This window comes from Diadema antillarum, unplaced genomic scaffold (assembly GCF_040938485.1).
Source record: "Diadema antillarum isolate AM-2024a unplaced genomic scaffold, OU_Dant_1.0 seq00000169_RagTag, whole genome shotgun sequence".
NCBI lineage: Eukaryota > Metazoa > Echinodermata > Echinoidea > Diadematoida > Diadematidae > Diadema > Diadema antillarum.
In genome coordinates, this window is record NW_027271238.1 from 312,374 (window position 1) to 329,970 (window position 17,597).

At 39.0% G+C, this 17,597-nt stretch overlaps 1 protein-coding gene and 1 non-coding gene across 2 annotated transcripts in view; one reads left to right on the forward strand and one right to left on the reverse strand.

Annotated features, from left to right (window-relative positions):
• Positions 1-1,922: 1,922 nt before the first annotated feature.
• The window catches only part of LOC139728175 (E3 ubiquitin-protein ligase DTX4-like), a 70,297-nt gene continuing 54,622 nt past the window's right edge, over positions 1,923-17,597 (forward strand). Inside the window, exon 1 of the mRNA XM_071639138.1 lies at positions 1,923-2,259. Coding sequence (XP_071495239.1) covers positions 1,923-2,259 — 337 coding nt within the window. The remainder of the gene's footprint in view (positions 2,260-17,597) is intronic.
• Positions 10,077-10,149, reverse strand: Trnat-ggu (transfer RNA threonine (anticodon GGU)). The gene has a single exon. It is a non-coding gene; the product is annotated as a tRNA-Thr (tRNA).

A 17,597-nucleotide genomic window follows, 5' to 3' on the forward strand; every position in this document is an offset into this window, starting at 1 on the left:
GACGCTTATGTCTCCTTTCTCCGATGAGGTCGCCCCGTTGTTGCATATCACAGAGCCTTATAGAAGGCTCTGGCATATCAGTGGCTACTGCTATTATGTTAGGCCTATTTGAAGCGCATAGTTTCTAAGTAAAGTAGAAGAGTCTAACCTGCACTGTATACATGGACAATAGACAAGCATAAAGTTCTATATCAATATGCCAACGGCTGACTGTTATACTCACAAAGAAGAAGAAGACAGTGCCGTTATAATTACTGTGGTTATTGTTGCTTATGATCATAGTTGTCATTGTAAGCGATACTACCTTATAGTATAAATAATTATGCTTAGGCCTATAGGGGTCTATTTTGATAAAGTGATTACCCTATACAAGGATCCTGTATAGGAGCAAATAGGAGGCAAATAAGTGGTGGTTATGACGACATTGATGTTAACTAATTCTAATTATTGTCACTACAGAAAAAAAAACAACAACCAAGGTCGTGATTATTATCTGAGTTGATCACGCAAACGCACACCACCTTTTTGTACCATATACAGTAACCATTCTTGTCAGAATGTATTCGACTCAATAAATGCATAATGTCATTTTATTAAGTACTGCAAAAAAAAAAGAATGCTGCATATGGTATTAACATATTCCTTGGGGTTAAGTACAAGTGATTTTCTTTGATATTGGCCTTGCAATATTGTTTTTTCCTTCTAGATCGCTCTGCATGATATATGTCGCAGGCTTGTTATAGTAGTCTTTTTTAAATAGCAAATTTGAACATTGAGTGGTGATGCGCTGTGATGGGGGCCAAGTTGTATCTGGTGCCACTTCCGGGTTTCATCAGCTAACACACACACAAAAAAACACACACACACACACACAAACACACACACACACAAATCAGCGCAACCAAATATTATGTGGATTGAGTGAATGCAGCAATCAATATTGAGAGAAGACTTGTGATATCAAAATCAACACAATAGTGAGGTTTTAGGAAAATTGGACAATCCATTCAAAAGTTCAAAACATGAGTCCTGCAGTGAGGTCCAAGCTGTAATCATCTCATCCAGCGATGGTGCGATGACACGGAAACTGTGAAGATTAATTGCTTCTGTAAGGATTCATTGTCAGTTTTTCCTCAAACTTCACCATCAAATTGTTTTACACTCATACCGCCGCATCAATAGAGATTTTATTGAGAGATTTTATTGACTCTTCCGACCCCATTCCGGGGTATGAGAGTACAACACATAAATACAAGATACGGTCATTACAATGACAAAGAATACATGTTTGTGATATATTACAATGATGTATATAAAATAGTCTATACCTACTAAACATATATACAGTGATATACAAATTGGCAAGCAAGGTTAACTAATCGTATGAACAATACGACCAAACAATCGTAACATACAACTACTATAGATCGAGTATCACTGGATGCTTAATTTTTCAATACAATGTACAAATTGTACATGACTGTATTATTTGGATTTGGAAGTGGAATTGAAATATAGTCATGTAATAGCAATCGTACAGTCTCAGAATATGAATACACTAAGTTCATACGTTGTTCTGGCTTCCTTGAGACAAAACGTATGTTCTGTGATCATCGACAACTGAAAAATATGTAAGAAGCTGAAACAAGACGTCTGGGTTCACTGATCTTGCTAAAATCAGGGAGGTCCTCCCTGCTAAAATCCAGACACATATAGGCCCTACCCATAATACTCGTAGCTCACAACCTGCAGCTGCTCAAGCAGCATTGTTGTTGAACACGGAAGAGTGCCACCACCGTTAGTATTGCGCAATTCATTTCGCTGTCCCGATTGCCTTGTTTTGAAATGCGAGTATCTAGTCGAGACTTGTACTGGCAGTCGACTTCGTTTCATTGCACGTACGTACGAGCGCCGAGCAAGCAATGACTACGGCTTGCTTCCGAAGCAGCAGTGATCCCGTCCTATCCCCTCGCCGCAACACCGCAAGGGAAAGCGATGGATCGGCGAAATCTGTGGCAATGAATGAGGTGCAACAAAACGAAGGTGACAAGAACGTAAACAACATGGACACCGGCCATGTAGTCGTGTGGGAATGGTTTTCCGACCATGGTCGGTGGCGGGCATACGATCCCGCCGTCGTCGTTGGACTCGAGGCAGCGTATGGAAGAGACGAGACCGTATCATTAGGGGACATCGAACCTGCGTTGTCATCGTACGAAATCGACTTCGCAGCGATGCAGCAAGTCCGCACAAGTACAGGTACCTTGCCCTTGGCTCAGTACACACACATATTACACACACACGTATAAAGTAATCGAAGTGTGTGGATGAGATCTTGAGAATGATGTATGTCTATGAAGTACAGCTAGCTGCAGTGTAGGCCGTAGGTTTACCTGTGAGACGTGTGAGTGATAAAGAGTATCACTATCAGAACTGTTTACGTAGATGTGTTTACAAGTCTGTCTCTTTGTGCTTGATTGAGTAATTTTTGTCTCGGCTACCTCAGCTCATTCTGCCTGTGATTCCAGTGATGATGTATGGTTGTTTGTTTGCTTTTTAGTCGAGTGAAGCTATGTAGTAGAACTCTAGACAGAAAGATCCGTCTGTCCTGGAGGAGTCTTTTATTTTTTTGACGTTATCGCTGGATCCATGAAGCCAGACGCAGTCTCCGCGGAACATATTCCCGACGACCAGATACAGTACAGACCGATCTTTCGGTCAAGTAGAATTCTATCTAGGTAGTCTACTCGGATACTGTCACTCAGTCACGCACGTGTAGTCACTCACTCGGATATTTTGTCATTGAGCTGGGGAAGCTCACGAAGGTTTCAAAGATTGTTATACTGTAAAGCAAGATATTTTCGTGGCATGAAATTTTTGTGAACTGGAGCTGACAGCCTTTTTTGAGACATTTACTTTTCGCATATTGCCACTAGCATTCAGTGTAGACAAAAACTTTTACGTGCATTCTGATTTTGAAAATCTTGGCTCTCACGAAATTGAAATGCATAATTCAGATAATATATAAGTTATTGCAACCAGGAACTTCTACCAATGTTTAGCCAACCTAAATACAATTTCATATAGAGTAAAACCCCCAATATTTGGACACTTAAACTTTTTTGCAACATTTGTTCAACTCAAATAATACTCTGCAAAATTATATCTATTATAATTTATGTTAAATATATCAACCTGCTTTTTTCCAATATTGATTTTGTTAAATACATCATAAAATTTCACAGAATCCCCAAATATTATCACTTTGTCAATTCCCCAAAATTCGGACAGCCTCTCCAAAATTGGGACACGCGCGCATATCTATTATAATTTATGTTAGATATATCAACCTGCTTTTTTCCAATGTTGATTTTGTTAGATACATCATAAAATTTCACAGAATCCCCAAATATTATCACTTTGTCAATTCCCCAAAATTCGGACAGCCTCTCCAAAATTGGGACACGCGCGCAATGTCAATACGCATACAAGGCCTCTGAAAAATGAGCGCGCGCTATACCTTGTTGGCGCAAGGTTGCATCGGGGATGTTGCGGCGCTTGTTCGTGTCCAAATTTTGGGGACTCTGCACTTGCATTCAGCCCCTGTACAGTTATTCACTGCATCAGCATGTGCGGAGATTTTGTTTTTCTTTTGTGTTTTTGAGGATACCATTATCTGAGCTTGCGATAAGCAAAAAATCTCGCAACAGAACGGCGTAATTTTTCAATTTTTAGTGCTTTTTTGGCAACCCCGATTCTTTACACGGGACCTAATTCGCGCGCGCTTTGGAAAAGTTGCGGCGATTCTGCGTTTTTGACAGCAAAATTTGGAATTTTAGATGGATTTTTGGAGGTGACTCGGGCACTTTCCTGTGGTGAACGAGTGTGCCAGTATGTGAAACAATGTGATATATGTGTGTTGTGACAATATGATTTGCTGGCTTGTGATAAGTGATAAGCGTCTGAATTTTTGAGGCTGGCCGAAAATTGGAGGTAATTTTGGCAGTATGCGACCGTGAGCACATTCACGGCAGGTACAACATATTCCGTAATATACAAGTACCACTAAACACGGCAACATACTCCATACATGCATACCACACATATACTAGGACACTACCAATCTACAAAAAACAACCGATAATATGGGCACAATCTCCAACAAAAGTGAAATTTTCTCACCTAAATGACAACATCACATCCAAAATTTTATTTTCGGTACTTCTTAACATCACACTTAGGAAACAAGGGTCTAAGAAACTGGATATTTTGTTATTTTCCCGATGTTCGTTGATCTTGAAAACATATCCTCACATAAGATAAAACTTTTGCGAGCCGCTGTGGGCCGCCATTTTTTCTGGAAGTGGATGTTACCATCGAAAAAATCGGAAAAACACAAGAAAGACATCAACAACACCACCAGAGTTGCGATCCCTGTTTGCAGTCAGTCACCGTGCATGTGCGCCTGCTATTTTCCCATGCTTTCACAATGGGAATTGGCGCTTACGCAGCGTTCGCAAGCCATATGAAGGCGTTCAGCTGAAGATCGCAGAGAACGCGCATATTGCATAGGAATTGTACAACGTGCTGCAAGCCAAGCTACTGCGGCGCATATTGGCGAAAACTGTGCCAGGTTTTGCCCTGGTCAATCTTGACCGCTTCGTTTGTCATTGGTCATATTTTTATGATGACAATATTGTGTAGAAATAATCTCGTATACTATGTTTTTGCTCTCTTCCAGAAGAAGAAAGCATAGCCTGCACCCAGAGTTTTTCAGTCAAGAGAAAATGATAACAAATATCTGTTAAGGTCTTGACAAATAGATGCCAGGCCACCACTTATTAAGGAAAGATATAGTGTTGGTGACCTGATGGGGTCACCAAATATCAGTGTTGGACCACCAAAAGAAAAAGTTAGTGTCGAGCTGTGCTGTTACGATGTCATAAGTGCACTAACACCCCTTTCATGTAACCCTCCTGGCTCGGGCAAAGTGGCCCACGCCAGGCACGGACTATTTTGGTGCTGCAGCAGCCTAGCACCAGGCACGGGCCAGGCATGGGCCTGGTGCCGATCGAAGAGTTTATGAACGATAGCAGGGCCAGGTGCGGGCCAAAAGTCCTTGCACGGTGAAAGGTCACAATTTCCTGGCCGTGCCTCCGCCAGAGCGCACGTTCAGTTACCATGGTATGAGTTATCCCTTACGTGGCCAGGTTCGTGAATGGGTCATCGTAAAAGTAGTGCTGCTTCGCTGTAGTTACTGAACGCAATTTTTACTGCTTGGCGCGGGCCAATTTAGCTCGGGCCAGGAGCTGGCCAAAAATGCATGAGTTACTGAAAGGGGTACAAGTCTCAGTTGTGAATCACAATCATTTGTGGCCTCTTTTGTCCATGCAAGCATTTCATCGCCCTCACACACTGTCACAGTTTGTATGTGTCCTTGTTGATTTGCGTTGGCACTCTGCAATTAGTATACTGTTGCCTATTCCATCTTGTTGACATGTCAGAATGGATATTGACAGACCATGTGGTGATGGCAATATAGATGAGTCTCTGTCATGGCATATCTGTGGTGGTGGTTTTCAAGGATGTGTTGCTGATGTTCAAGGACAACTTTTCCAATCAGTATTGATATCTTTGCAATAAGACTTGTCGACAAGCAAATCATAGCAGTCATCCCTGTTTGGTACATGTACATTTGTACATAAATAGCGATCTATGCACGCATATACACAGTTGTATGCTCAAGGACAAAATGTGTATGGTTTCAGTGGATTATCATAATGGATGTCAGAAATGCCACAGTGTTCAATGTCAGAAAACAGCATCCTCCTCTACTATACAATATGTTATACTAAATAATGGAGCTGGATTGTAATTATTGTTTAGTCTTTGTGTATGACATGCTTTTTGTCTACATAAAGAGGGTTTTGTTGTTGTTGTTGTTGTATACAGTGCCATGTTTCAGACAAGTCTTTTGTTTCCATTTAATATTATTGTGTCCAGTGCTCTATACTTAATTGCATCCAGGATCAGTGAGTGCAGACTTTATCCAATTAACCAGAGTACCCGATTAAGTGGTCAACTGCTCAGCCGTAAATACAATCACTGGAAGTCCTTAATTCAGGTGCTGCCCAATAAATGGGAGTGGCTCACTATCTCATCTGCCACTATGCTGAGACTTCTGGTCAAATAATTGATTTGTTTGTTTACGTTTAGAGTTAATCAAAGCATGATTGTACATGTAATTTGAAAAAAAAAAAAAATCATTTTTTAAATTGTGGAATGACTCAAGGCGGGTGACCAATATAAAACCCAACCTTTGTGGTAGAGAATGTCCTGGTTGGCAAACTACCGCATTAATAATACAGACAGGGATCCATATTCGAGGTTTAAGTGTGAGTGTTATTTGAAAATTAGTTTTATTACTGGTGGAATTACGTGAGGGTGACCAATATGAAACCTAACCTTCATGGTGGAGCATGTCCTGGTTTGTAAGCAACCACATTATACCCCACATTATACACGGATCCATCCTGGCTCAGGAAATATGCAATTCCCAGCATGCAATTGTGTGTCATCAGGAAAGAAACAAATACAAAAACTAAAATGAAGATCCGAGACTGGACTTCAGATTTTGTTGAATTCAGTCAAAGTAATAGCTTCTTTTTTTTTTCTTTTCTTTTTTTATAGGAATGGGGGTTGCTACTAATTAGATTTAAATAGAAATGGATATGAAGTAGCTCATAGCGTCAGATTTCTCACCAGTGAGGTAAAAATTTCAGACAGGTCAATTATGTGATGGAAATGAAACCTCTACCCGACTGTTTTAAGACCAATTTAGGCAGGAAGGAACGGGGTCAGAGTATGACAGACGTATTGCAGCCGAATAAAAAAGAAATTTGCATGGCAAACACTCTTCATCCCCGCAGCCACACATGGCATTAGTCTTTTAAGCTGAATGTTAACACCCTGTAAAGACCATGTTATTATGATCTGCAATGAAATTTTCTTGGATGTCAAAAGAAGGCACAAAGAGCTCAGTACATATATGCAACTAATACCCCTTTCAGGTAATCGCGGTTCAATTATCCGCATCCAAATAATGCGGATGAAGTAATCAAAATCGCGTTCATATATCCCATGAAGTGCGCACTACTTTTACGAGCGCCCGTTCATATAACGGTGCGAAAGACGGGAGTATTTGTCATGGTTACTGGGCACGCCTCTATAATGACGCAATGTTTCCGGTGATTATACTCACGTGTATGCACAGCTCTCGCTCAAGCTCAGCAATCAGCGGTTGTGCGGCGGGAAATCGAGTGCCCTTTGACCGAACTGTGGAATGTTAGTGCGCATAAGTCGTAAAACGCGTTCATGTATTCTCGATCAACTCTTCTTGCTGCAATAATGCGCATAATAGCAGCATCAAAATAATGCGCACTTTTTTACTCCTCTCCGTTCATGTAATCAAAATTTTACGACTTATTGCTCCTATTATCCGCATCCACGATTACCTGAAAGGGGTATAATAGTCATTTGACATTATACAGCGGTATGTCCTATAGGACCTACCTGTTTCATACTCCAAAGATGACACAACATGTTCTTGAAATTTGGAGTTTGGGTTTGGAGATGAAAGGTCTGTACTGGTTAAAACTCCAGTTTGAATGATTTATGTACTTGCTGTGAAATATTTATACCGCAATCTGGCACGATGAAGATCGTGGGTGGTAGATCTGAGATTGAAAGCTCCATTATTATTCATCCCCAGTGAACAGTTTGGTTGATCATTCAAGGAATTTGTTTCCGCAGAGGAACCATGAATACAGTTAGTTATCTGTCATATGAAATTAGAACCTTTCTTTTTTTTGTTTCTTTTGCAAAGGTTGCAACTTTTAGCTTTAATTTACTTTTAGTTTCTTCTATTTTTGTTTTTTCTTGCTCACCATTTTTCCTCTTTTTTCTGCTCTATTTTTTCTGATTTTCTCTTTCTTTTTCTTTCTTGTTCCTATTGTTCTTTGCCCTTTTTCTGCATTCCTTTTTTTTTTGTTTGTTTCCTTTTTTTTCTGCTTTCTTCAGTCCTTTTCTTTTTTCCATGCTCTGCTGTTGCTAATTTTTTTTTTGTCTCCTTCCTCATTCTTCGTCTTTTTTCACTCTCTCTGGAAATGCTTTCCTCTGTCTCTTTTTCTCGTGGCTGATGTGTCTTTTATTATTGTTATTATTTTTTTTTATTGTTGTGCCGAGGTCCAATATCTCAGATAATTACCAGCCTCTAATATCCCTGTCGTCAAAACATGAGATGTGAATGAACAAGGTTTGATAAACTAATTTGGAAGTGCAAGCCTATCAAGCTTCTGCTTATAGTTAAATGCCTCGCCATACTCAAGTTGTCTCTTAAAGGCGCATAGTCCCAGTAGTGTAGAGGGCGCTGTTGATGATACTGCCGATCACCATTAGCATTGATACTAAGATTAGCGAAGTTGAGCTGTCATCAAGAGTAAAGTGCATAGGTGTTGCTTAGTAACGTTGCCTTAGTTGTCTTCTCTGCGCATCACGCAGTCTGTAGTAATGTCAGGGTGTGTGCATATGTGCTTCTTATTATGACTTCATAAAAGAAGTTTGCTGAAGCTGTCATTCCTCTCAGCCGAATCACGAGCCGAACTGTGATCGGACCATTGACTACAGTGGATCGAACTTCTTCGGACTCGGGGAAGTGGGTCACAGCATAGGCGCTAAAGAGGAGTCGATAGCATAGGTCTCTATATAGGAAACTTGCGCCGTGTGCCCGTGTACGCATTTGACTAAACCACCGGGACCATGTGCCTTTAAATTCAACAAAAGCAACAAAGAGATACACACTCAAAATTGAAAGCTTTTTCTAAAATCTTTTTTTTTTTGGGGGGGGGGGGGGGTTGGCTGCAGTATGAAAACCACTAGAAATATCTTTGACTCTCATGATACCCATCATGAATGTTTTGCTGTTGTTGTTGAAACTCCTGTTAATTTGCTTTTGCAGCCTGTTTGAAGGGCACATGAAAAAAAAAAATCCCACAATGCAACTTTCTACATTAGGTCCACAAATTCAGATGCCTGGGATCACACTCTGCCACTGGTCATTGTTAAGGCATGATGTGCAGTCATCAGCCAACTTATTATTATATTATTATCTTTTTTCTTTTCTTTTTTGCCATGTATGTGAATGCTAGCAGATAAGTCTGATTTTTTTTTTTCATTGAGATGCATTTACTGTGTAAGCTGTTATTTTCGCGAGGGTTTAATTTTCGCGAATTTCGCGAATCATAGTTGGATCGCGAATTTAACAACACGCGAAAATGCCTCCATTTGCTTTGTTAATAGTGCATTAAGGTAAGCGTCGGGTCGAATCGCGAAAAAAACATCTTGCGAAAATGTCTATGACCTCGTCATTCGCGAAAATATCTGTACGCGAAAATAACAACGTATACAGTAATTTGATTTGATTGCATTTATTTTCATTTTCAACGAAGAGTGTTGGTGTACAAAACATAGCATGAAGAAAGGAAAAGCAATATGCCTATTTTACATGCATCGAAATAAACACAAATAATTGAGGAAGACATGATATAGAAGATGTGATGACTGCTAACTTCAGTAAATGTGAATGCAGCTGTTGGTAGGAGTTCACTAAAACCACACAACTAGGAAAGTTTTGACACCAAAAAAAGTTTCACATTTCAACTAATAACATTACATTTCAACTAATAAGGTGGTGATAGAAGACTTACATTTTACTGTAAAACCAGAAACAATCATTGGCACGAAACTCTTGTGAATTTGAGCTATTGGCTTTTTTAGTGGCCTGGCCAATCATGGTCAACCATGATAGTTTACGGCATTGTACTGGCATTCAATGTAGACAAAAATTTTTGTGTGCATATTAACTGTAGTATGGGAATCTTGGCTCGCGAAATTCACGAAAGTTTCGTGCATGAGAAAAATTTTTGCAACTGATTGACAAATTGCCCTACATCGACGTAGATAAGCACTGAATTGATCAGTGTTTTAGTAGTAGCCATGATAAAAAATCAAGGGTGCACAAACTCAAGCAGGATTCGAACCTACGACCTCCTGATCACCGGACAGGCGTCATCTCCACTAGACCACCGAGCTTTCGCCCGACAGCAAGTGTTGGTTCTAATCCTTATAGCATGCAGCGGGTACTGCTTAGTTATTCAAATTCATGAAATTCTTCCGTCTTGATGGAAGAATTTCATGAATTTGAAGAATTTTTGTTTTTTGTTTTACAGAATTAAAAATGCAAATGAGATAAGATGATGTCATCACCTTCTTTTCGTGTCATTCTGATAGGTTTTACATATTTCCAAGAACCAACAGAAATATGATTGATACAATGTATGTCCCTGTCAAGGGAGAGTAAAGTTTCATTTTAGATGGGGCTTCTAGGTTCCAGTTTTTTTTTATGATGATTTTTTTTTTTTACAAATGAGAAACTTCTTATGAAATATGGAAGAGCATATAATTCTAAGAGGAATTCAAAGTTATTTGAGGAAAATTTGTTTTGAAATGGCTGAGATATCCAAAACAAAGTAATCCTAATAAAACAGTACTGCATGATGTAGTGATTTATCTTGTTTTAGAATGAAAAATAGAAAGTAACTGATTTCCACGCATATCACTACGATATCGGACTGGGGATCATTTAGTCGAAAATTGTCATTAATTAATATTGCAATTTGTGTTCAATGTGTTGTACGTCGTGAAGTGGAACCACATGTGTGCATGTTGTATTGTCAGGCGATCGCTCTCTCAATTTTCACTCTTTTCAATTTTAGTGATGTAAAATTAATCAGCCAGCGAAGCTGCCCAACCCCCCCTGATTCTGTATGAGGCTCCGAGAAACTTCGTTGATTAGTGTGTAATATCTCTTCATGTTCTGACACGTATACAGAATGGGCCTCCTGGGGTCTGGGCGTCATTTTTCTATTATTTATGTGCATGGTATGTAAAGTGATGTAACAAATGAGTTCTGCCCTGATTGCTTTTTGGAGCCTCCCAATTCTGACGTGTGAGTGTCGCCTGCCTTACGACCACCAGTGTTTATATACGTGTGTATGTGTGTATGTGTGTTTGAACCAGAGAGCAGTAGATTGATTATACAGTATGGATTGCCTGGAGAATGTAGTTGTGTGTGTTGAATTCGCTCTGCAGATCCCTGGAAATGACATGCCTGCTAGTTTATCTGCACAGATTTTGTCTTTCTTCTTAATACTAATAGGGAACATGTTTTGTTTGTTTACATTGACTACTATGATTCCTGAAATTTGTCACATTTAGTATACCATCTTAGGGGTCTCTGTTTAGTAATTCTTCTCTCTTTAAGTATAAGTGTACACCTTGCAAGAAACCATCTTGATTCAGCATTTGGGGTTGTGTGCTTTTAATGAAATTATGTATGTTTGCTTATTGTATAGTCTCCCCTACATTCAATTTATTTTGAATATTACTATATTGCATGCGTCATTAAAAATATACCAGAGTATGACTGCTAGGCCACTTTCCCCTTTAGGTCATGGAGGTTTGTGAAGCATCCAAGGCTGTGTATATTCTTTGCAACTATGGTATACAATTTTTACATCAAATTGTGTACTCTAGTGGACAACAGCCAAGAAGTGTGTTTTTAACTCTATTCAATGCAGTGTGGTCATTCTGTTGCCTAATGATAGATTTGTAGACAGCGTCCTCCACAGAATCTATAGTTAGTGAGAAAAGTAACACTTCTGGTAAAGGGAAAAATACCTGTAATTACTTTCCCTAGATTGAAATATCCATTGTAGACTTTTATGACGGCCAGTGAAACTTGGAAGTGTTTCAGCCGAAATCTGTCCCGATTTAGATTGAAAGCCGGTTATGATGCCAATTATCAATTGGTAAGTGATACCAGGGAGGGTCACCTTCGTGGTGATACTGCCGTAATTAATATTGTTGCATTGAATTTCATTACACCTACAACCGAGAAGTATCATTCCCACTGAAGCAGTTCTTGATTATCGAGTGTGCACAGTACTCACATGCACATACAATCACATAAATATACAATGTAGTTTGTACATGTATGCATGCACACACACACACACACACACGCACGCACACACACACACACACACACACATGATACGCATCTACGGTGGAAACCGAGGACCCGTTTTACCCGTAAGAATTTTACCACATAACCGAGGACCTGTGTGTCAGTAGGACTCTTGTCAACCGAGGACTCATTCGTATATTACCATCCAACCGAGGACTTACAATTGGATGTATTACAATAATGCTAATCGAGGACCTACAAACATGAACATGCAAAAGCATGCAAAAGCAGACTGTTTAAATGTAAAGTTCGTGTGTGTGTCCTCGTTTTACACCATGGGTAAGTGCAGAGCAGCAGAACAATACAATGTTAATTTATGTTTAATGTGAGGCCAAAGACACAATTGAGGAAATATTAAAGGACAAGTTCACCTTCATAGACATGTGGGTTGAGTGAATGCAGCAATATTAATAGAACACATCAATGAGAGTTTGAGCAAAATCGGACAATCCGTTAAAAAGTTATGAATTTTTGAAGTTTCTGCTCAGTCATGGCTGGAGGAAAAGACTACTATAGCTTGTGATGTCACATGAGTACAACGATATGAAGAAAGAATAAAGAAAATTCAACATATTTCCATTTTTCTCGCATAATACAAGAACACTCGACTTCTCTCTTTCAGAAGGCAGGGGGAATGATATTACCCTTAACATACATGTACGTCAGTAGCAAGTCGAAGAAACGTGCACTTTATTCAAAAAGTAAAGTTTTGTGAAATTCTCTTTTTATTTTCCATATATAGTTGTACACATGTGACATCATACACTGTAGTAGTCTTCTCTTCCAGCAGTGACTGCGCAGATACTTAAAATATTCATAACTTTTGAACGGATTGTCCAATTTTCCTCAAACTTTCACTGATGTGTTCAACTAATATTGCTGCATTCTCTCAATCCTTATGTATATGAAGGTGGACTTGTCCTTTAAGCCACAAAAATGTGAAATGATAGAGCCTATTTAACAACAGACCCTTGCATACCTTATTAAGATTATTTTGATATCATTTTCTCTATGGGGAGTGTACCAGCGAATGGTTAGTGTGTCATTCACATTCACAGCTATAGGGATGGATTACACACTATGCAGCTCTTCCTTCTTAGTCACAGACGTGTGTATGTTATTACCTGTATACTGTGTGTACTGTATGATCTACAGTATTTTGTAGGTTATTAGGTTACAGCTCGTTATTCAGAAGATTCGTTATTCCGAAGGCTCTTCATTCCTAAGATTCGTTATTCCGAAGGTTCATTGTTCCGAATTTCATTTGCACATTATCCAATCTTTGGAATAACGAACCTTCGGAATAACGCCACAAATTTTTGGATTAACGAACCCTTTTTCATTTTCGGATTAACGAACCTGTAGGTATAGGGAATTTGCGTGTTTCGGATTAACGACCCTTCAGAATAACGACCCTCGGAATAGCGAACCTTTGGAATAACAAACAGCACTCGGTTTAATAGCCATGGTCAACAATTGTATTGTCCTTGAGCATCATTTGTATGGCTTCCGGCATGATACGTATGCTAACATCATTTAATTTTTTTGAAATATTGCTTCATTTTCAGGACTTTTCTTCTTAAAAAGAGAAAATGTGAATGAGGGAATGAGCTCCTTAATTCTCATTTGAACGGCAGTGACAAGAAGTTGTCAAGTCCACGTTTGGTGACTATTCTTGACTCAAGTCTTATTCTTGAGAGCTATTTTGTATTCTATTTGCAGATGTATACTGCATGTAGTGAAGTGGCATTTTTTTAGTGTACCTATCTATTTTGAATTTTTTTAAAGTTAATGCTCAACCAAGGACAGTATGTTCTGTTGCATTTCTTATGTATACCAATCCCTCATTACAGTAGCTACCTTTATTTTGAAACTTCAGTTTCTGTTGTGCAACAAAGAGAAAAAAAAATTACATAAGAAATGGCATTTAGCACATAGATACTTTTGGCAAAAACATGATTAAGAGTAGACCGCAATCATGGTTCAGTCTTTATACTGTGTACGCTTTGTAATTGAATAAGGGGCTCTTTATCTTCACAAAAATTAAAACCCATCGGGCATCCTTTCTTATCATTATAATGTAGACCAAGGGATGTCGATTCTGCGGACTGATGAATTCCAAGCAATATTGTCAGCCCCGGGAATCCAGGTTAAGTGTTTGGGGGTTAGAGATAACTTACTCTCGGCTTTCTCTGCTCGTCGATAGGAGAGCGGGAGAACATTATACAATATAGCCCATGGGGCTGAGAGTGTGGGCTGTATCGATTCGGGACGTCGGTTTCAAAACAGCCGTGGGTATCACCTGCCTCTGCCTCTCCAGCACACGAGATGTTGCTGGCAAAAGCGAAAAAAGGGTTTGTGTGCATGGCAGATTCTCCAGTGTGTGATTGACTTGATTATCAAACAAAGAACTTCCGTACACACAACCTTCATTTTAGCTAATACTCTTCTTCTTTTTTTAGTTTAGATAGTTATGGAGACTGGTATTGCTTGTTCTAAAATTGCGCTCGTCTATAAAGTTGTGCTTGCCTTCTAGCTCCGTGTGCTTTTATCCGACATATTGAAATCAAAAGTTGTTCTAATCAGGAATGTTTACGTCAAGTCTCAAAAGTCTGTTGAGTCTGGTTTGAACAAAAGAAAAAATCTCTCACTGTTGTATTGTGATACTCTGAAAGTCTGCCAAGTATATCAAGATCAGGTAAACAAAAGGAAGATTATTTTATTCAATAGATGTGAAAGTGAAGTAATTTTTTTTCCTAAATTTATATGCATTTCAAAAATTAATTTGCCTTTTTTTCCTATTCAGAGAGGGTGTTTATAGCCACAAATGCAGGGATTACTGTAGTCGTGTGGTATCGCTGCATAGGAGAAGAAACACATGATCGGACTGACTTGAAGTGAATTCATATGTACGATAACACTGTTGAACTTTGTGCTGTGTACGTTAAGACCTCACTTGAAACTGCAAGTAATTCTTAAAGAATAGAAATAGCTTTTGCCCTCCAACCTCCTCCACCCCCATTTTCACTTTCCCTCTATTCTATGTCGTCTTTGACTTCCTCTCTTGGGGAAACGGACAAAAACTGATTAACTGGGGAAAACGGAAGACAAAGAAAAAAAAAATCCTCTTGAATTGAAAGTCTTGGATCTAAACATAGCCTGGCTAAAGTAAGGGGAATGTTTATGAAGATTTTTCCCTTTTTTTTTTTTTGGGGGGGGGGGGGGAAGGGGGAGGGGTTGAGATAGAAATGGTATGATTCTCGCGTACATACCTCCGGTGACGTAAGCAAGGGAATTCAGCAGTCATTGCCTCCTGCTACTCTCCAAGAAACTTTGAGAGGCGAGGGAAGGAGAGTGGGGGAGAACGTGCTGTATCTGAGATGGAGAGAGAGGGAACGAATGATACAAACAAAGACAAACAAAGACAAACGAATGATACAAAGAAGAGAGCAGACAGACAGTGAGTAAAGAGAGCATATCTCATTATGATCCCTGTTCATACATGATGTAGTTATCAGCCTAAATCTCCATCTTATTCACTATGCTCATATTCTGTCACAAGCAGAACATGTAATGTTGTAACTTGCCTCCTTTATTGAGCAAAAGAAAAAGAAAAGAACAAAAATGAAAGAAGCATTGAACAGGCAACATCTTTTTAGATACCGGTAATTTTGAGCATGTAATGTTGTAACTTTCCTCCTTTATAGCAAAAGAAAAAGAAAAAAATAAGGAAGAAGCATTGAACAGGTGATACCTTTTTGATAATTTTGAGCATGTAATGTTGTAACTTACCTCCTTTAGATCAAAAGAAAAAAAATGAAAGAAGCATTGAACAGGTAACATTTTAACAAATACTTTTGGGACTGTGGGCAAGATTTGAGTATAGTATAGGTACGCACGTATCTTTTGCTTGTTTCAAGTATCAAATAGCTGTCGCAAATGAGCACATTTTGCAATTTCTTGCCACATTTTTCACCAATTATATTTCAACACTCACCATTCCATGTTATATAATTATGATGTAACTTCAGAATTCCTGTGTTGTCACAAACTGGAATGCATATTGAAATTGGTAAACTTAAATACGAAAGTTAGGCTTTCATCCCGTCTGTGTCCCATGTTCCATTGATTTAAAGTTGGTGTTTCGAAAATTAGGGAGTTTCTCGGCTTTTCTTTGGGTCATTGCACATACAGAGAAAGGACATGGTCATTAAAGTAATTTTCAAAATAAACTACATGTAAGCTTGTCTGCAACTTGCCCGGTAGAAACTTTGTGAATTAGAGTGGATGAAGCTGGAAAATGGCTAAATGACTAAATGATTAAATTGTAGTGTATAGTTTCAAAGCTTTTTACCTCCAATGGCTTGTGTTCTTTCTTGAGTAATTGGTACCATTCTGTCTCCCTTGAAAATAAAGTTTTACTGTAAAAGTGGAAATTTTCGCGGTGTTGAAATTTTCGTGCATTTCGTGCAACCAGAAACCAGCACGAAAATGAAAGCACACGAATATTTTTGCTTGTCGTATGTTCCTATACTTGGTGTCTTGATTCTGCGGAATTAAAAACATGCGAAACTCTTCTCACCCGGCCAAGTGCGAAAAATTAATCGCATGAAAATATGTACTTTTACAGTATTTAAGTTTCTTACATTTTGGTTTGCTGTGACATGGTCCATACCCTAGTCTGTAGCAACCCCTCTCCCATCCCCCCCACCAAAAAACAAAACAAAAAAAAAACAAAAAAAAAACAGGAAGATAACCCTGTAATATTTTCCATGTGATAAAAAGGTAAACTTGGTTTACGTATATGTACAATTGTATTTATAAAATCTTAACTGTCCATTAGATGTGCTTTAAGCTTTGAATGAAATTAACTTTGAATTTGAAGTGTGATTTACCAACTACCATATGATGTCCCTGTCTGATCAACCTTTTGAGATTAGGATGAATTTCTTTTGGCTTTCAAGCAACGCCAAGCAAGTGCTTCATTCACTTACAGCAGAGACATCCTTCCCATGAATAGAAAGAAACCTTGCACGTTCTTCGCCTTATTACCGGGTAGTCATGTGACCTTGCTGGTGTTCGTAGCAGTGGTATGTTGCTCTTCTCCAGTGCTGTGTTGAACTAGCATTTGCGGGATTTGTTTTAGGACCGCGTTGATGCTTCCCTGCGCCGATAAAATGGGACAGCAGAGGATTCTGCGAGGAGCGACCTTAATGCGTTAATGGCAAGTCGTAAAACTCTCCCCTCCTCGTCAGAGCGCGAGTCACCTTCTCCTTGTAAGCAAGGGAGAGCTAAATCGCTGCAGAGACAAGAAAGAACAAAGACGAAATGCACATTATCAGATCTGCTTTGAGTAAATTATGCTTGTTTGTTCATGTGCTACTTTTCTGTGGAAGGGGGAAAAATATGGTAAAGTATCTGATGAGAATTAGTTTAGACCAAAATAAAAGGA